At 34.9% G+C, this 21,811-nt stretch overlaps 1 protein-coding gene across 2 annotated transcripts in view; it reads right to left on the bottom strand.

Moving 5' to 3' along the window:
• Positions 1–21,811, bottom strand: part of LOC106983764 (uncharacterized) — a 415,282-nt gene that overhangs the window by 235,649 nt on the left and 157,822 nt on the right. For both annotated transcript variants that reach the window (XM_027053762.2, XM_027053763.2), the window contains 2 exons: positions 20,533–20,732; positions 16,154–16,241 (listed from right to left, as the gene is read on the bottom strand). In XM_027053762.2, coding sequence (XP_026909563.1) covers positions 16,154–16,241; positions 20,533–20,732 — 288 coding nt within the window. The remainder of the gene's footprint in view (positions 1–16,153; positions 16,242–20,532; positions 20,733–21,811) is intronic.

Genomic DNA, 21,811 nt, shown 5'->3' with positions numbered 1-21,811 from the left:
TTAGTGATATCTCCTTCTCAAATGTTTTTTTTTAAGAATTCACACATGAAGTTATCTAGGTAGGAGTATTTTTTATGGGCAAGTTAATAATTGCAGATACGCTTTTTTTAATATAATGCTTCCCAAACATTAATGTATATATGAATTACATGAGAATCTTGTTAAAATTCAGATACAGATTCAGTAGGCTGGTGTGAGACTTGAGATTACCTTTCTCACAAGATACCAATGATGCCAATGTTGCAGAGCAGTATTGTCACTTATTTAGTAATGTTTTATTGTATATGACAATTCCAATTTTTGTTTCTTTTTGTGTCAATTTCCCTGCTGTGATTCTCTAGAAATGTTTCCATTTTGTGTACAATGTTATTTTTTCTTTTTCCATTTTTCTCAACTTTAATCAAGTTTTACAGAACAGTCAATGAAATATTTATAGATAATGAGACAAAATTACCAATTCCTTGCTTTGACAATTAATTTCTTGGCATAAAAGATATAAAAAGTCTTAGAACTACTTTATGTATGTAGAATCTCTAGTGGTTTCCTTTTGATTTATGATACTGTATTTGTGGGTTTTTTTAAATGGGTCAAAGTTAATAATTTTTAGCTTGAAAAGATAAAATTTAAGGTTTTTATCTTACCTAATGTTTGATTTACATTTCATTAGCTTCTGCATTCATTTTAGTTATGTTTTTTCTGTTTATTGTGTGTTTAATTTGCTGTTCTTTTAGTAGCTTCTTCAAATTCATGTTTTTTAAATGAAATTTATCGTCAAATTGGTTTCCATACAACACCCAGTGCTCATCCCAACAGGTGCCCTCCTCAATGTCCATCACCCACTTTCCCCTCCCCTCACCCCCCATCAACCATCAATTTATTCAGAATTTAAGAGTCTCTTATGGTTTGCCTCCTTCCCTCTCTGTAACTTTTTTCCCCCTTCCCCTTCTGTTGAGTTTCTCAGAATCCACATATGAGTGAAAACATATGGTAACTGTCTTTCTCTGCCTGACTTATTTCACCTAGCATAACACTCTCCAGTTCCATTCACATTGCTACAAATGGCCAGATTCCATTCTTCCTCATTGCCAAGTAGTATTCCATTATATATATAAACCACATCTCTATCCATTCCTCAGTTCATTGGACATTTAGGCTCTTTCCATAGTTTGGCTACTGTTGAAAGTGCTGCTATAAACATTGGGGTACAAGTGCCCCTATGCATCAGCACTCCTGTAGCCCTTGGGTAAATTCCTACAAGTGCTATTGCTGGGTCATAGGGGAAATCTATTTTTAATTGTTTGAGGAACCTCCACACTATTTTCCAGAGTGGCTGCACCAGTTTCCATTCCCACCAACAGTGCAAGAGGGTTCCCCTTTCTCCACATCCTCTCCAGAATCTATAGTCTCCTGATTTGTTCATTTTAGCCACTCTGACTGGCATGAGGTGATATCTCAGTGTGGTTTTGATCTGTATTTCCCTGATGAGGAGTGATGTTGAGCATCTTTTCATTTGCCTGTTGGCCAGGTGGATGTCTTCTTTAGACAAGTGCCTATTCATGTCTTCTGCCAATCTCTTCACTGGATTATTTGTTTTTTCGGTGTGGAGTTTGGTGCACTATTTATAGATTTTGGATACTAGCCCTTTGTCTGATATGTCATTTGCAAATATCTTTTCCCATTCCGTCGGTTGCCTTTTAGTTTTGTTGATTGTTTCCTTTGCAGTGCAGAAGCTTTTTATCTTCATGAAGTTCCAATAGTTCATGTTTGCTTTTAATTCCCTTGCTTTTGGAGATGTGTCAGTTAAGAAAATACTGCGGCTAGGTCAGAGAGGTTTTTTCCTGCTTTCCCCTCTAGGGTTTTGATGGTTTCCTGTCCCACCTTCAAGTCCTTTGTCCATTTTGAGTTTATTTTTGTGAATAGTGTAAGAAAGTGGTCTAGTTTTATCCTTCTGCATGTTGCTGACCAGTTCTCCCAGCACCATTTTTTAAAGAGACTGCCTTTTTTCCATCAGATATTCTTTCTTGCTTTTTCTAAGGTTAGTTGGACATACATTTGTGGGTTCAATTGTGGAGACTCTGTTCTATTGCATTGGTCTATGTGTCTGTTTTTGTGCCAATACCATGCTGTCTTGATGATTACAGCTTTGTAGTAGACGTTAAATTCTGGGATTGTGATGCCTCCCGCTTTGGTTTTCTTCTTCAATATAACCTTGGCTATTCGGGGTCTTTTGTGGTTCCATACAAATTTTAGGATTGTTTGTTCTAGCTTCGAGAAGAATGCTGGTGAAATTTTGATTGGGATTGCAATGAATGTGTAGATAGCTTTGGGTAGTATTGACATTTTAACAATATTTATTCTTCCAATCCATGAGCACGGACTGTTTTTCCATTTCTTTGTATCTTCTTCAATTTCCTTCATAAGCTTTCTATAGTTTTCAGCATACAGGTATTTTGCATCTTTGGTTAGGCTTATTCCTAGGTACTTTATGATTCTTTGTGCAATTGTGAATTGACCAGTTTATTTATTTCTCTTTCTGTTGCTTCATTATTCGTGTATAAAAAATGCAACCAATTTCTGTACATTACTTTTGTATCCTGGGACTTTGCTGAATTCATATATCAGTTCTAGCAGACTTTTGGTGGAGTCTATCGGATTTTCCATGTATAATATCATGTCATCTGCAAAAAGTGAAAGCTTGACTTCATCTCTGCCAATTTTGATGCCTTTGATTTCCTTTTGTTGTCTTATTCTTTATGCTAGAGCTTCCAGCCCTATGTTAAACAACAGCGGTGAGAGTGGACATCCCTGTCGTGTTCCTGATCTCAGGGGGAAAGCTCTCAGTTTTTCCCCATTGAGGATGATATTAGCTGTGGGCTTTTCATAAATGGCTTTGATGATGATTAAGTGTGTTCCTTCTATCCAGACTTTCTCAAGGGTTTTTATGAAGAAACGATGCTGAATTTTGTCAAAAGCTTTTACTGCATCGATTGACAGGATCGTATGGTTCCTATCTTTTTTGTTGTTGTTGTTAATGTGATATATCAATGTGATAATTGAGTTGTGAATGTTGAACCTGCCCTGCAGCCCAGGAATGAATCCCACTTGATCATGGTGAATAATTCTTTTTATATGCTGTTGAATTCGATTTGCTAGTACCTTGTTGAGAGTTTTTGCATCCATATTCATCAGGGATATTGGCCTGCCATTCTCTTTTTTTTGCTGGGTCTCTGTCTGCTTTGGGAATCAAAGTAATGCTGGCTTCCTTGAATAAGTCTGGATGTTTTGCTTCCCTTTCTATTTTTTGGAATAGCTTGAGAAGGATAGGTATTATCTCTGCTTTAAATGTCTGGTAGCATTCCCCTGGGAAGCCATCTGGTCCTGGACTCTAATTTGTTGGGAGATTTTTGATAACTGATTCAATTTCTTCACTGGTTATGGGTCTGTTCAAGTTTTCTATTTCTTCCTGTTCGAGTTTTGGAAGTGTGTGGGTGCTTAGGAATTGGTCCATTTCTTCCAGGTTGTCCAGTTTGTTGGCATATAATTTTCCATAGTATTCCCTGATAATTGCTTGTATTTCTGAGGGATTGGTTGTTCATAATTCCATTTTCATTCATGATTGTATCTATTTGGGTCATCTCCCTTTTCTTTTTGAGAAGCCTGGCTAGAGGTTTATCAATTTTGTTTATTTTTCAAAAACCCAACTCTTGGTTTCATTGATCTGCTCTACAGTATTTTTTAGATTCTATAGTGCTTATATCTGCTCTGATCTTTATTATTTCTCTTCTTCTGCTGGGTTTGGGGTGTCTTTGCTGTTCTGCTTCTATTTCCTTTAGGTGTTCTGTTAGATTTTGTATTTAGGATTTTTCTTGTTTCTTCAGATAGGCTTGCATTGCAATGTATTTTCCTCTCAGGACTGCCTTCGCCGCATCCCAAAGCATTTGCATTCTTGTCTTTTCATTTTCATTTCTTTCCATATATTTTTTTTAATTTCTTCTCTAATTGCCTGGTTGACCCATTCGTTCTTCAATAGGGTGTTCTTTAACCTCCATGCTTTTGGAGGTTTTCCAGACTTTTTCCTGTGGTTGATTTCAAGTTTCATAGCATTGTGGTCTGAAAGTGTGCATGGTAGGATCTCAATTCTTTTATACTTATGAAGAGTTGTTTTGTGACCCAGTATGTGATCTATCTTGGACAAGGTTCTATGTGCACTCGAGAAGAAAGTATATTATGTCACTTTGTGATGCAGAGTTCTAAATATGTCTGTCAAGTCCATCTGATCCAATGTATCATTCAGGGCCCTTGTTTATTGATTCTGTGTCTAGATTATCTATCCATTGGTGTGAATGGTGTATTAAAGTCCCCTGCAATTACCATATTCTTATCAATAAGGTTACTTATGTTTGTGATTGGTTTATATATTTGGGGGCTCCCGTATTCGGCACATCGACATTTATAATTGTTAGCTCTCCCTGATGGATAGACCCTGTAATTATTATATAATGCCCTTCTTCATCTCTTGTTACAGCCTTTAAAGTCTAGTTTGTCTGATATAAGTATATAGTTTGCCTGATATAAATATGGTGTTTAATTCCACTTACATTCAGTGTTATTATTGAAAGATGTGTTTAGAGCCATTGTGATGTCTTTAGGTTTCATGCTTGTATGGATGTCTCTGGTACTTTGTGGTCCTTGCAACATTTCACTCACACAATCCCCCTTAGGATCTCTTGTAGGGCTGGTTTAGAGGTGATAAATTCCTTTGGGTTTGTTTGTTTGGGAAAACCTTGATCTATTCTAAATGACAGACTTGCTGGGTAAAGGATTCTTGGCTCCATATGTTTTCTGTTCATCACATTGAAGATTATTTTGTAGGGATAAAGAATATGTGAGGTATCTTTTTCTAGCTTTATCTATCTATTTATCTATCTATCTATTATGTGGAGATTTATCTATCTATATAATATAGCTATGTATAGCTATACGTAATACAGCAATGTAAGTTAGCTATATATTATATATAGTTACATACAGCATTATATAGCTATATATAATGGAATATAACTCAGCTTTTAAAAGAAAGAAACCTTTCCATTTACAAGTACATGGATAGAGTTAGAGAGTATTATGCTAAATAACATAACTCAACCAGTGAAAGACACATGCCATAGGATTTCACTCATATTTGGAATAAGAAGTAAAACAAATGAACAAAAGGGGAAAAATGAGAGAGAGGGAGGCAACCAAGAAACATATTTGTTTTTACTTAATTTATTTTTTAAAGTTTACATCCAAGTTAGTTAGCATACAGTGCAATAATGATTTCAGGAGTCGAATCCAGTTATTCAACCCCTACATAGAACACCCAGTGCTCATGACAAGTGTCCTTCTTAATGCCCCTTGTCCATTTAGCCCATCCCCCCAGCCAACAATCCTCCAGAAATGCTGAGTTTATTCTCTGTATTTAAAGGCCTCTTGTGTTTTGCGCCCTTCCCTGTTTTTATATTATTTTGTTCCCTTCCCTTATATTTATCTGTTTTGTATCTTAAATTCCACAGGGTAGTTCTATTTTTTTTTTTTTTTGAGGAATCTCCATACTCTTTTGCAAAATTGCTGCACCAGTTTGCATTCCCACCAGCAGTGCAAAAGGGTTCCTATTTCTCTGCATCCTCGCCAACATCTGTTGTTGCCTCAGTTATTAATTTTATCCATTCTCACAGGTATGAGGTGGTATCTCATTGTGGTTTTGATTTGTATTTCTCTGATGATGAGTGATGTTGAGCATTTTTCATGTGTCTATTAGCCATCTAGATGTCTTCATTGGAAAAGTGTCTATTCACATCTTTTGCATATTTCTTCACTGTATTGTGTTTTTTGGGGGGTGTTGAGTTTGATAAGTTGTTTACAGAATTGGGACACTAACCTTTTATCTGATATGTCATTTGCAAATATGTCCTTTCATTTCCTCTGTTGCCTTTTAGTTTTATTGATTGTTTCCTTCGCCATGCAGAAGTTTTTATCTAGAATGATGTCCCAATAGTTAATTTTTGCTTCTGTTTCTCTTGCCTCTGGAGACATATTGAGTAAGAAGGTGGTGTGGCTGAGGTCACACCACTTTGCCTGCTTTCTCCTCTAGGATTTTGATGGCTTCCTGTCTTACGTGTAGGTCTTTCATCCATTTTGAGTTTATTTTTGTGTATGGTGTCAGAAAGTGTTCCAGGTTTATTCTTCAGGCATGTTGCTGTCCAGTTTTCCCAACACTAATTGCTGAAAAGACTGTCTTTATTCCACTTGATATTCTTTCCTGGTTTGTCAAAGATTACTTGGCCATAAATTTGTGGGTCCATTTCTTGGTTCTCTACTCTGTTACATCGATCTATGTGTCTATTTTTGTGTGAGTACCATAATGTCTTGGTAATTACAGCTTTGTAATACATCTTGAAATCCGGAATTGTGATACCTCCAGCCTTGGTTTTCTTTTTCATGATTGCTTTGGCGATTACGAGTCTTTTCTGGTTCCATGCAAATTTTAGGATCATTTGTTATTTTGATAGGGACTGCATTGAATGTGTAAGTTGTTTGGGGTGGTATTGACATTTTAACAATATTTGTTCTTACAACCCATGAGCATGAACTATTTTTCTGATTTTTTGTGTGTCTTCTTCAATTTATTTCATAAGCTTTCTACAATTTTCAGTGTATAGATTTTTTTTACCTCTTTGGTTAAGTTTATTCCTAGGTATTTTATGCATTTTGGTACAATTGAAAATGGGATCAATTCCCTGATTTCTCTTTCTGTTGCTTCATTTCTGGTGTATAGAAATGTAACCAATTTCTGTACATTGATTTTATATCCTGCGACTTTGCTATATTCATGGATCAGTTCTAGCAGATTTTTGGTGGAATCTTTTGGGTTTCCCACACAGAGCATCATATTTTCTGTTAAGAGTGAAATTTTGTCTTCCTCCTTGCCAATATGGATGCTTTTTATTCCTTTGTGTTGTCTGATTGATGAAGCTAAGACTTCCAATACAGTGTTTAATAACAGTGGTGAGAGTGGACATCCCTGTTGTGTTCCTGACCTCAAGGGAGAAAGTCTCAGTTTTTCCCCACTGAGGATGATATTAGTAGTGGGTCTTTCCTATATGCCTTTTATGATCTTGAGGTATGATACTTCTATCCCTACTTCTTTGAGGTTTTTTTTTTTTTTTTTTACAGAGAAAGATGCTGTCATTTATCAAATGCTTTTCTCCATCTATTGAGAGAATCATGTGTTTTTTATCCTTTCTTTAATTAGTGTGACGTTTCACATTGAATTGTGGGTATTGAACCAGCCCTACATCTCATGCATAAATCCCACTAGATTGTGGTGAATAATTCTTTTAATGTAGTTATATCCGGTTGTCTAATATCTTGTTGAGTATTGTTTATCCATGTTCATTAGGGAAATTGGTCTGTAGTTCTCCTTTTAGTGTAGTCTTTTGTCTGGTTTTTGAATCAAGCTAATGATGGCCTCATAGAGTGAGTCTGGAAGATTTCCTTCCATTTCTATTTTTTGGAACAGCTTCAAAAGAATAGGTGTTCACTCTTCTTTAAATGTTTTGTAGAATTCCCATGAAAAGCCATCAGGCCTTGGACTCTTGTTTTTTTGGAAGATTTTTGATTACTATTTCATTGTCTTTACTGGTTATGGGTCTGTTCAAATCTCTATTTCTTCCTGTTTCAGTTTTGGTAGTTTATGTATTTGCAGGAATTTGCCAATTTCTTCCAGATTGCCCAATTTATTGGCATATAATTACTCATAATAATCTATTATTATTGTTTGTATTTCTGCAGTATTGGTTGTGATCTCTCTTCTTTCATTTATGACTTTTTTTAAAATTTGGGTCATTTCTTTTTCTTTTTGATCTAACTGACTAGGGGGTTATCATTTTTGTTAGATCTTTCACAGAACCAGCTCCTGGTTGCATTGATCTGGTTTACTGTTTTTGTTTTTTTTTTTTTAATTTTGATATCATTGATTTCTGCTCTAATCTTTATTATTTCCTGTCTTATGCTGGTTTGGGGTTTTCTTTGCTGTTGTTTTTCCATCCCTTTTAGGTTTAAGGTTACGTTGTGTATCTGAGACCTTTCTTCCTTCTTTAGGAAGACCTGGATTGCTATATAATTCCCTCTTATGACCATCTTTGCTGCATTCCAGAGGTTTTAGGCTGTGGTGTTACCATTTTCATTGGCTTCCATATACTTTTTAATTTCCTCTTTAATTTCTTGGTTAGCCCATCCATTCTTCAGTAGGATGTTCTTTAATCTCCAAGTATTAGTGGTCTTTACAATTTTTTTTCTTGTGGTTTATTTTGACTTTCATAGTGTTGTGATCTGAAAATATGCATGTTATGATCTCAATCTTTTTGTACTTGTTGAGAGCTGATTTGTGTCCCAGTATGTGATCTATTCTGGAAACTGTTCCATGTGTACTCAAGAAGAATGTGTATTCTCCTGCTTTGAGATAAAATATTCTGAATATATCTGTTAAGTCCATCTGGTCCAGTGTCATTCAAAGTTATTTTTATCTTGTTGATTTTCTGCTTACATGACCTTCCATTGCTGTAAGTGGGGTTCAAGTACTCTACTATTATGATATTATTATCAATGAGTTTCTTTGTATTTGAGATGAATTAATTTATCTATTTGGGTTCTCTCACATTGGGGGCATAAATATTTACAATTGTTAGATCTTCTTGGTGGCAATACCCCTTAATTATGATATAATGCCCTTCTTAATTTCTTGTTACAACCTTTAATTTAAAGTCTATTTTGTCTCATAAGACACTGACAAAGAATCTAGAGACTTTCTAGGCCTAACTTGCTGTAGAGTTGGAGTTTCTGGTGGTGTTCTCTGGTCCTTTCTAGTCTTTGTTCCTTTTGTCTTTTTTATTTTGTTTCATCTTTCCTCCCCTCAGAGAACTCCCCTTAAAATTTTTCACAGGGCTGGTTTAGTGGTCACAAACTCCTTAGTTTTTGTTTGTCTGGGAAACTCTTTTATCTCTCCTTTATTTTGAATGACAGCCTTGCTTGATAAAGAATTCTTCGCTGCATATTTTTCCAATTCAGCATGTTGAATATATCCTGCCACTCCTTTTTAGCCTACTAAGTTTCTGTGTATAGGTCAGCTATAAACCTGATCTATCTTCCCTTATAAGTTAAGGACATTTTTTCTCTTGCTGCTTTCATAATTATTTCTTTGTCTGTGTATTTTTTGTATTTGACTATGATATGCCTTGGTGATGGTCAGTTTTTACTGAATCTAATGGGAGTTCTCTGTGCTAGTTAGTTTTGATGTCTGTGTCTTTCTGCATATTAAAAAGGTTTTCTGATACAATTTGCTTACATAAGCCCCTTTTTCTTTCTCTTCATCTTCTGGGACTCCTACAATTGAGATATTATTCATTTTTAATAAGTCATTGAATTCTCTAATTCTTGTATCATTCTCTTTTGCCTTTTTCCCCCTCTTTCATTCTGCTTATTTATTCTCCATACTTCTATCTTCTATATAGCTAATTTGCTGCTGTGCTTTGTCCACCCTTGCCATCTTGGCATATATTTGAGACTGTGTTTTGGTGATAGCATTTCTAATTTCGTCCTGACTACATTTTACTTCTTTTATCTCTGCATAAAGGAATTCTATTTTTTTTTCAACACCAGCTAGTATTCTTATTATCGTGATTCTAAATTCTAGCTCAGACACCTTGTTTCTATCTGTGTTAAGTCCCTGGCTGTTATTCTTTCCTGTTCTTTCTTTTGGGGTGAATTCCTACTGAGCTTTGTGGCTCAAGTTATGCAGATTTTTGTGTTAATCTTCAGATTAATTTTCTAAGTGTGCAAAATTGTTTGGTGCTGATCTAGCTACATTTCAGGGATGAGAGAAGCCAAGAACTTCCATGTTACTCTGCCATCTTGTGATAATTTTTTCCCCGAGAAACAGATTTTTAACTATAGAGAAAAATTGATGTTCAACGAAGGGGATGTGGGTGGGGGGGTGGTTAAAATAGGTAGTGAGGATTAAAGAGTGCATTTGGTGTGATGAGCAACAGGTGTTCTATGGAAGTGTTGATTCTCTATGACATCTGAAAGTAATATTACACTGTAGGTTAACTAACTTGAATTTAAATAATTTTTTAAAAAGAAAAAAAATGCAACCAAAGAAAATTAACTTGTCAACTCATTAAAAATACAATAAATGTACTACTTAAAGAAAGAAGTCATAGGAGTAAATTCTAGGTAGAGAAATAATATGATAAAAAATATAAAGGTGGAATTGTACACGGTCATTTAAAAATGAATGAGTAAAACATCTTAAGGGTGGGCATTAAGACGGCGGATTGGAAGAGGACTTTATCCTTGCCTATTCCCTCGAACACAGCTAGATAATAATAAAATTATTCTGAACACCCAGGAAATTGATCTAAGGACTGAGGCAACAAACTGCACAACTAGAGGGGGATAAGAGGCTACATACTGGAAGGTAGGAGATGCAGAGATGTGATTTGGGAGAGAAAAGAATCACAGGTGATGTGGAAGGGAGGGAGCCCTGATCAGGGAGAGAGGGAGGAGGGAGGGAGGGAGAGATAAAGCATCATGCAGCGGATTGCACAAGAAAAATACTTCCCAGGGCACCTGGTGGCTCAGTCATTTAAGTGTCTGACTCTGGCTCAGGTCATGATCTCATGGTTCGTGAGTTGAGACCCACATCAGGCTCTCTGCTATCAGCACAGAGCCCGTTTTAGCCCCTCCTCTTGCTTCCCCTCCCCTGCTCTCTTTCAAAATAAATAAATAAACTAAAAAAATACTTCCCCAAAGTATTGACTTGTAAACCAGAGGGGCTGATTATCCCAAGCTTTTACAAGTAGCATGGCTGAAAGTCTGAAATTTTAGATGTCCATGCCATCACCAGGGTCCAACCTGGCAAGGATAGTGGTGCTCCTGTGCATAAGGAGGGTAGAGGCCCAGGAGAAGACTACATGCTCTGGGGAACCCCTGGTCCTGCTCAAAGAGACAGCTCCCCTTCTCAAAGTGCATTTAGGAGAAGTGGCAGATGGTCTCAGTGGCAAAAGAGCTTGTTGGCACCATGGAGCTGCCCTGTTTACTACCATATAAGCAGAGATGCCTGCTGAAGGCAGCTAACTTGGATGCCTGCTTTTTGTTGTGCCTTATCATAAACTCTAAGTTCCTGCACATTTGTGGCACTGCTTTTCTCAGACAAACTGGTACCAGCCACAGCTTGGTGAGACCCTCCCTCAAAGGATCAGTTCGGGTTCACAATGCACTAGGTCCCTAAAAATGGAGTTTAGAAACCCAACCACACAACTGAGATAAAACACAGGAGCACTGAACCACCAGAAAGGCAGATGCCTCAGACACAGACAGGAAGAAGGCAGTGATCTGGGAAAAATATGCAGCCAGTACTTTATCCAGGTAGGCTGTCATTAACACTAGAAGGAGAGATAGTTTCCCAGAAAAAAACTAAAGGAGTTCATAACCACTAAACCAGCCCTACAAGAAATATTAACAGGGATTATTTGAGAAAGTCCAAAACAAGAAAGACTAGAAAGGAACAGAGAACATCTCCAGAAACAACTATTTTACAGGTAATACAATGGCACTGTATTATATCTCTCAATAATCGCTCTGATTTTAAATAGATTAAATGATCTAGTCAAAAGACACACGATCTGAGAATGGATAAAAAAAAAAACAATATCCATCTATATGCTACTTACAGAAAATTATTTTAGAACTAAAGACACCTGCAGATTGAAAGTGAGGGGATGGAGGACCCTCTATCATGCTAATGGACATTAAAAGAAAGCCAGAGTAGCCATACTTATATCAGATAAATTCGATTTTAAACGAAAGAATGTAGAGGCACCTGGGAGGCTCAGTCGGTTAAGTGTCTGACTTCAGCCCAGGTCATGATCCTGCACTTCGTGGGTTTGAGCCCTGCATTGGGCTCTGTGCTGACAGCTCAGAGCCTGGAGCCTGCTTCAGATTCTGTGTGTCCCTCTCTCTCTGCCTCTCCCCTGCTTTCACTCTCTCTGTCTCTCAAAAATAAACATTTAAAAATTTTTAAACAAAAGAATGTAACAAGAGATGAAGAAAGGCACTATAGCATAATAAAGTTTTCTATCAAACAAGAAGATCCAACAACTGTAACTACTTATGTTCCCATCTTGGAGCCACCCAAATATATAAATCAATTAATAACGCACATAAAGAAAGTCATTGATAATAATACAGAAGTAATAGGGGACTTTAATACCCCACTTACAACAATTGACTGATCATCCAAGCAGAAAATGGAAGAAGGAAACAATGGCTTTGAATGACACTCAGGACCAGATGGACTTAACAGATATATTCAGAACATTTCATTCTAAAACAGAATATACATTCTTTTCGAATACACATGCCACATTCTCAAGAATAGATCACATACTGGGTCACAAATCAGGCCTCAACAAGTATAAAAAGACTGAGATCATACTATACATATTTTCAGACCACAAAACTAGGAAACTTGAAGTCAACCAGAAGAAAAAATTGGGGAAGACCACAAATACATGGAGGTAAAAGAACATCCTACTAAAGAATTAATGGGTTAACCAGGAAATTAAAGAAAAAAAATAAAAAATACATTAAAGCCAATGAAAATGAAAGCACTATAATCCAGAACCTTTGGGATGCAGCAAAAGCGGTCATAAGAGGGAAGTATATAGCAATATAGGCTTATCTCAAGAAGAAAAAAGTCTAAAATACACAACCTAACCTTACACCTAAAGGAGCTCAGAAAGGAACAGCAAATAAATCCTGAAATCAGCAGAAGAATGAAAATAATAAAGATTAGAGCAGACATAAATGATATAGAAACAAACAAAAAATACTGGAGAACACATCAATGAAACTAAAATCTGTTTCTTTGAAAGAACTAATAAAGTTGACAAACTCCTAGCCAAACATATCAAAAAGAAAAGAGAAAGAACCAAATATATGAAATCATAAATGAAAAAGAAGAGATCATAAATGACACCACAGAAATACAAACAATTATAAAAGAATATTATGAGAAATGATATGGCAACAAATTGGGCATTCTGGAAGAAATGGATAAATTCCTAGAAATATAAAACCTACCAAAACTGAAACAGGAAGAATTAGAAAATTTGAACAGACCCATAGCCAGGAAAAAAATTGAATCAGTAACAAAAAATCTCCCAATAACCAAATCCAGGGCTGCATGGCTTCTGATGGGAAATCTATCAAACATTTAAAGACGAGTTAATACTTATTCTCAAACTGTTCCAAAAAATAAAAATGGAAGGAAAACTTCCAAACTTATTCTACAGGGCCAGCATTACCTTGATTCTAAAACCAGACAAAGATCCCACCAAAAAGGAGAATTAAAGGTCAATATCCCTTTTAACATGGATGCAAAAATTCTCAACTAGATACTAGCAATTCGAATCCAACAGCACAGAGAATTAATCAGCACAATTTAGTGGGATTTATTCCTGGGTGTAGGGGTGGTTCAATATTTGCAAATCAATGAATGGGATATACCACATTAATAAAAGAAAGGATAAGAGCAATGTTATCCTCTCAATAGGTGCAGAAAAATAATTTGAAAAAGTAAAGCATCCATTCTTGATAAAAAAACAAAAAACCTTCAACAAAGTAAGGTAGAGGGAACATACCTCAACATCATAAAGGCCATATATAGTAGACTCACAGCTAAGATCACCCTCAATGGGGAATAGCTGAGAGCTTTTCCTCTATATTCAGGAACAGGACAGGGATGCCTACTCTCACCACTGTTATTAAACATAGTACTGGAAGTCATAGCCTCAGTAAGAAGACAACAAAAAGAAATGAAACAAATCCAAATCAGCAAAGAAAAAGTGAAACTTTCAATATATGCAGATGACATGATACTCCATGTAGAAAACCTGAAAGATACCACAAAAAAATGCCAGAACTGATACACAAATTCAACAAAGTCACAGGATATACAATAAACTTACAGAAATCTATTGTGCATCTATACACTAATAATGAAGCATCAGAAAGAGAAATTAATGAACCAGTCCCATTTAAAATTACACCAAAAGCCATAAGATACCTAGGAATAAACCTAACCAAACAGATAAATAATCTGTACTCTGAAAATTATGGAAAACTTATGAAAGAAACCAAAAATGACACAAAGAAACGGAAAATATTCTGTGCTCATGGATTAGAAGGACAAATATTATTAAAATCTCTATACTACCCAAAGCAATCTACACATTTAATGCAATCCCTAGCAGAATAGCACCAGCATTTTTCACAGAGCTAAAACAAACTATCCTAACCTTTTTATGGAACCACAATAGACCCTGGGGAGCTAAAGTATCCTGGAAAAAAAAAAAAAAGCAAACCCGGAGGCATCACAATTCCAGACATTAGGCTATATTACAAAGCTGTAGACATCAATATGGTACGATAATGGCACAATAACAATCACATAAATCAATGGAACAGAATAGAAAACCCAGAAATGGACCCACAACTATATGGGCAACTAATTTTCAACAAGGCACGAAAGAATATCTGATGGAAAAAAAGTCTCTTCAACAAGTGGTTTTGGGAGAACTGGACAGCAACATACAAAAGAATGAAACTGCTCACTTTCTTACACCATACACACACACAAAAATTCAAAGTGGATGAAAGACCTAAATGTGAAACATGAATCCATCAAAATCCTAAAGCAAAACACAAGCAGAAACCTCTTTGACATTGGTCGTAGCAACTTCTTACTTGCTAGACATGTCTCTGGAGGCAAGGGAAACAAAAGCAGAAATGGGGACTATTGGGACTTCATCACGACAAAAGCCTTCTGAAGAGTAAAGGAAACAATCAATAAAATTAAAAGGCAGCCTACAGAATGGGTGGAGATATTTACAAATGACTTATGTGGTAAAGGGTTAGCATCCCAAGTCTATAAAGAACATATCAAACTGAACACCCCAAGACCTAATAATCCCATTAAGAAATAGGCAGAAGGTCTTGCCATTTGCAACTACATGGATGGAACTGGAGGGTATTATGCTAAGTGAAATTAGTCAGTCAGAGTAAGACAAAAATCATATGACTTCACTCATATGAGGATTTTAACAGACAAAACGGATGAACATAAGGGCAGGGAAACAAAAATAATATAAAGACAGGGAGGGGGACAAAACAGAAGAGACTCATAAATATGGAGAACAAACTGAGGGTTACTGGAGGGGTTGTGGGAGGGGGGATGGGCTAAATGGGTAAGGGGCATTAAGGAATCTACTCCTGAAATCATTGTTGCACTGTATGCTAACTAATTTGGATGTAAATTTAAAAAAAAAATAAAAAATAAAATCAGAGAAAAGTGAAAAAAAATAGGCAGAAGACATGAATAGACATTTTTCCAAAGAAGACATCCAAATGGTCAATAGACACATGAAAAGATGCTTGTCATCACTCATTATCAGGGAAAAATACAAATCAAAACCACGATGAGATACCACCTCACACCTGTCAGAGTGGTTAAAATTAACAACACAGTAAACAACAGATGTTGGTGAGGATGTGGAGAAGGGGGAACTCTTAGAACCAACTTTAAATATGTAATTTTGCTGCCTCAACTTTTGTAGCAAATCCAACTAGTTATTTGACTCCAAAAAAAAAATCTTGAGGATAATATAGGGGTCACATAGAATGGAAAAATGACAGGTCATTATGGACTAAGGAGGGTTTTGAATAATAGTTTAACAATTTTTAACAATGTTCACTGGATAATGGTAAGCATTTGAAGGTTTCTATTCAGCTCAATAGTTGTTTTAGAAGAATGCAGCAATAAGGGTAAATTCCAATTGAATGAAAAAGATGTTTGAGTTGAGAAATCCATTGCATAGTTATACAAATATTCTATCTGTATATAACCAAATATGGACCTGAATTTCAGTGTTGGTATTGGATATGGTAAAGAAACTGGCTATATAGATGTTATTGAAAATAATTTACAGTATTTGGTAAATGAATACATATGAGAATGTATGGAGAACATCACAACAAAACCATGTCTTACCTGCTCAGAGAAATGCTTCAGTAATGTGATGCATTTAATTAGTTGGCTTTTCAAACTGGAAAATTCTGACATACAATCAAATGGAGGCCTGCCAGGAAAGATGAGAAGAGATTCTGTCAATCTCAGTTTCATTGAATGTCATAGCTTTATATCTTAGGAAATTGAAAATTATAACTCGCAATATATAGAGCTTTAGATCACTTTGAAAAAGTGCCAAGGTTCAGCTAAATTCTAGACATCACAAAGTTATACAAATAATAACAGAAAGCTTATATATGGAAGCTGATCAATGTAATGTATCTACAGTGTCAATAAACTGCTAAGATGGTAGGTACACAATTTACAATAGTTATCCCCATTTTCAAGTTACTATAAAAAGGTGGAAGACAGAGTAGGGAACTTTTTAATTTTTTTACTTTCTTTTTCCTTGGCTAGCTTACTGTAGAAATTATTACATGAAAGGAAAAGAGGGAAAGAAAAAGTATCAAATATTAACTAAGTATATAATCCACAAGTAGATTATTCATTCCTTGAAAAATAAAGATTGGCTGTAACTGGTAATTAATTTTATTTGCACAAATGAAAAAAAAGATGTAATTTTCTTAGTACACTACAGGCACTTGAAAAGTTCGATTTATTATTTTTATCTAGCATAGCTCTTATGCTTCTGTGGTTTCGGAGACCTATAATCACAAGTAGTAATTTGAATTAGGTGATGAATCCTACATAGCATTTTTGTAACATAATCATCCACTTCATCTATTTTATTATATTCCAAAAGTGGAGAACAATTTTCAGGATGTCATTTGTAAAATAAATTCACAAGCATAGCAGTACTGAAAACATATTTATTCTCACATGAAAAATGAAGTTTTAGTTTTAAGAATCAGCAATAAAAAGTAATTTATAAGACTACCCCCAATTCCTAGACTACTATCCCTGATGTTTACATGAAAGTGCCATTTTCTGTAAACCTATTTCTGAAGCACATATGAACAAAATTATGCATTTTTCCCCTTCTCATCCATTTCTAGACTAAAAAAACATGAGCAATAGGCAGGAAAACATGGGGTTAACATAAAGCCTATTACTTCATCCTACCCTCTCCCTTAATTCTCAACATGAAACATGCTCAATATATGTTTCCTTACAAGTAGTGTATTGGGTAGTTATGCTTGGGTAAGTGGTCTTGAGTTACTATATTTCCCTCCTCAATGAGTTTTGTCATAAATTCTACTTCAAATCAGTAAGCCAATTAATATTTTAATGACTAATAGAAATATAATATAGTCAGAGAAGCCATTGTCAACAGACTCTAAGATTTCTATTATTATAATTAAGAGCTTTTTAAAACCCACAGTGTCCACAGTAAATCTTAATATGTTACTTCCATTACTAATAAAGTGACAAATAAAGCTCTATTATACATATCTAAGCTTATAATGTTGGCAAAGCCAATCTTTTGTATACTGTAGTTCCATTGAAAAATGTTCAAATAACTCACTAAAAAGTCTAAGTCTTTTAGAAAAATACAAAAAAAGAAGAAGAGGAAACTTCTTGGGAGGAGGTTATATAACCAACTTTTCCCTTTTTTGCCATGATGACATATTGAATTAAAATCTTGAATTAACATCAATTCTATCTCAAAAGTACTTATTATCTCTATTACCAAGGTGACTCACTAGATTTATATTCTTCTTTTTAATAAAGTAAAAATAATTTTTAGTCCTGAAATCATAGATTTGATTAAACCAAGTGAAATAATTGTTTGAATCACAATTTGACAAAAAAAAATCAATATTAAAACTAATAATGGAAAATTTACATTTTTATAGCATCTTTCCCACGTTGTATTTTAGAAGCATAGACATAAGGCCAATTTTAGGATAAACCATAGAAATAATTTTCCTGGCAACACAATTATTAAATTTCAGAGAGAAAATAAGAAGCAATTCTTCCAATTAGCACACTAAACAGATATCTGGTAAAAGAAATTTAATTTTTTTATAGGAAATTCAATTAGCCTGAGCCCTAAACATTATTTTGCTTTTGAGCCCCAAACATTCTTAAAACCCATGTTACTATATGAAAAGAAATGGGGCAAATGAGTCTCTGACACAACTTTCAAGACATGGTCTTTACTAGGAGGTCTTTGAAAAATCAGAAGCACCTAAAGCTAAGAAATTTAAAAGTGCCTAGATGTTTAATAGCAATTATGTCCAGTGCAAGGTATGCAGTGTGTTTTTTGATTCAATTGCCACTACTTCTTATGCAAGGACTATGAGAATCTGTAATGTTTTAAACTAAAGTTTAATAGCCAGACTTCTTAAAAAAGAAAAGATATTTCAGCTTCGAGAAGCTCACAGATTATAGAATAAAACTATATAAAAATAAGTAAAGGAAACTACAAAAGTGGAGCAAGAGCTGTTATAAAATCAAGAATAATCATAAATTTGATATAAAACAAAATAAAATTAATTTAAGGGAAAAGCTAATTATATGAAAATATTTGTTTTAGTGACAAGAGTAAAAACTATGACAAATTTTTCAGTTTTTTTAAAAAAATTGTTACGTCTAAAACTGTCTTGACATTTGTAAAATAGGGTTGAAGGGGAATAAAAATTAAGAAAATTGGGAAAACTAATATGACATTTCAATAAATTTGTTTCAATGATTTAGCTGATAACAGAGATATGTTGAATACATAAAAATGTCAGACAGTATCCAAAGGTCTGGAAATATTTCGAATGCAATTACTACCCATTTAGCTTGAGCTGAAGAGAGACTTCGGTACCATGAACAATACTATCACTATTAGGAGAAATTACTTGTTGAGATTACAGGTTGTATAAGACTATAAATGCAATAAAGGTGTAATTGGGAAAAAAAAATCAAGTTTAAAATATTCAAGCTGTTAGGAAAGAAGGTGCTAAGATGAACCATAAGTTTGCCATATTCAAAAGCTGTTATATGAGGTCATTTTACATAGATTATATCATTTTTAAAGAGGAATCTGCTACTACAAAATATTAAGGACTACTTACAACAAAATACTGTAAGAACAATATAAGCCCCTTTTAATCTTGCATGGTTTCACTGTTCAGAGAGCTAAGGGGCCCCCAAATTAGTTATATAATGAAAATATCCAAAGCATCCTTCTCAATAATGCAGCCATGATTTGAGTTTTGTAATGAGACTACTTTAATAATACAAGACAATTTAATACTGTGAATAATCAGCTATCAATGAAGGAAATTATATTCATTTTGGGGGTCTTCTGTTGCCACTACTCATTCCTGTGGCTATCTCTGTTGAGTGACCATTATTCCTTTCCCTATTTTCCTTAACTTGAGCTAATTCCAAGGATTTCAATTATTTTCCGTTTCAACTTGTTGCCAGACAGATATCTGTAAGGGGTTCAGATGAGAGGAAGTAGTGGAATTTATGAATTTCTTATGTTTTATCTAACATCCAATTTGAAATTTATTTGAAAAAGCAGGTCAGTCATTTCATCCCACTTTATCCGTTCATGTGAACAAAATGGGCTTGTCACTCAAGCATCAATTGAAATGAAAGATGAAAAAGAATCCAATAAGGGAATAACAAAGAGGGAAAACTATTGTGACTTCTCTTCTCTCATTGATCATAAACACATGCTTCCCTCTCTCACTGCTTAACCTGTCTATCTTTGGGGTATAATACATTCTGATAGCAGAAGCAAAAGGCATAAGAATAAATATCCGTATAATGCTTCATTTGTGTGTAGAATATAGAGTTGACTATGTAGTCTTTGATCAAGGTAACAATTAGGAAACTGATTTTTTTTAGGAAACTGAAATATTAATGTTACCTAAAGGTTATTACCAGAATAAAATTAGAAATCATTAGCCTTTGATTTCTAAACCTTTCTCTGAGCAACACAGAGTTTTAAAAGCACTATTGACTCTTGTTTATCCTAATATAATAAATATATAAAAAAGCATTGTTTTGTTGCTGTAAATAGTCCAGAGAAAGTATTTTAGGGCTTTGGTGTTAACTTTTGTGCATTCTTAAAGGACTACAGAAAAACAAGTGTTTCTAATACCGCAGCAGAGTTTGATCTATAAAGGAAGCCCAAAGAAAGTCCTTGGTAAAACAAATATTACTTGTAAATTGTTTTATTTCTGTAAAAAGTAAGATGATCAAATATTTCATTTAAATTGAGTTTTGTAAATATATTTTTTCACTCTAGGGAGATATTCAGAGTATCAATAAAAATCTGTAATTGTATTTGAAAGATATTGTAGAAATAAAATCTAATCTATACATAAGTTTTCTGAAGAGGGAAAAAGAAGAAAAAATGCATCTTAAGGCTTTACAGATCAGATGTTAGGAATTACCTTTCCAGAATGTTTAGTATCATCTTGACCACATTTATCAGTTCAAGAGTAGCTGTTAGAATGTTATGAGGTGATTGTTCATTAATGCCATGTAGAATACGGGCCCTTCTTCTTTCCGATATCATGACAAGAACACAATCAATAGCATGCTCAAGATGTTCACTTTGTTTTTTGAATCTTGTAGGCATCTTTTTGTCATTCTGAAATTAAAGTGAGAGTTTGGGGTAAGAAATGAGGCAGCAATTATCTAACACACTTATCTAACACACTATAAATATATTCAACAGCAACACATTTAGCCAAAGTAACATAAAAGGGATGCAAAATTACCACCAAACACTTTTCATACTTTACATATTGCTTTTGGTAATACTTATACCATTCATGGTAGTAGTTACATAAAGATGTGAAAGCAATGAGGTTCAGTCACGTGAATATTGAGGGGAGTAATTTTATTAATGTGGCAACAACCATTTGCCTACAGTAAGCACATGTTAATTCTGGTACTGCCTTATTAGTATACCTATCTCATTTCCTTATTAAAGTATAGTCTACTGATGGAAAACTCTATATTATTTTGTATTCTGAACAGAAATGGGTATAGATTTAAGAGACAGGAAAGGAGATTCTTACTTTTAATTTTTCTCAGAGCCCTGCTAACTATATATAGTCCTTTCTGAGAGCTGGCAATTTAAATATACATGAAACATACGAATATTAATTGGCACTGGTATTTAAATGTACCACTTCGGGGCACCTGGGTGGCTCAGTCGGTTAAGCGTCTGACTTCAGCTCAGGTCATGATCTCGCAGTTTGTGAGTTCAAGCCTCATGTCAGGCTCTGTGCTGACAGCTCAGAGCCTGGTGCCTGCTTCAGATCCTGTGTCTCCCTCTCTCTCTCTCTGCCCCACCCCCACATGCACTCTCTCATGTGCACTCTCTCTCTCAAAAATAAACATTAAATGTACCACTTCAAGTGATTTGACACTTATGTCACATATGTGTTTTCTCTTTTTTTAATGTTTATTTATTTTTGAGAGAGCAAGAGAGCAGGGAAGGGGCAGAGAGAAAAGGAGACAGAGAATCCCAAGCAGGCTCCATGAACAGAACCTGATGCAGGGCTTGAACTCCCAAACCAGGAGATCTTGACCTGAGCTGAGATCAAGAGTCAGTCACTTAACCAACTGAGATACCCAGGCGCCCTACATATATGTGTTTTATCTTTGCATGAACATGTGTACACACATTCCCATTCATCATGCTTTTGTCCAAAGCCTCAT

Source organism: Acinonyx jubatus, chromosome X, assembly GCF_027475565.1.
Source record: "Acinonyx jubatus isolate Ajub_Pintada_27869175 chromosome X, VMU_Ajub_asm_v1.0, whole genome shotgun sequence".
NCBI classification, from domain to species: Eukaryota; Metazoa; Chordata; class Mammalia; order Carnivora; family Felidae; genus Acinonyx; species Acinonyx jubatus.
The sequence above is the reverse complement of the archived record's forward strand: the minus strand, read 5'-3'. Positions and strand labels throughout refer to the sequence as shown.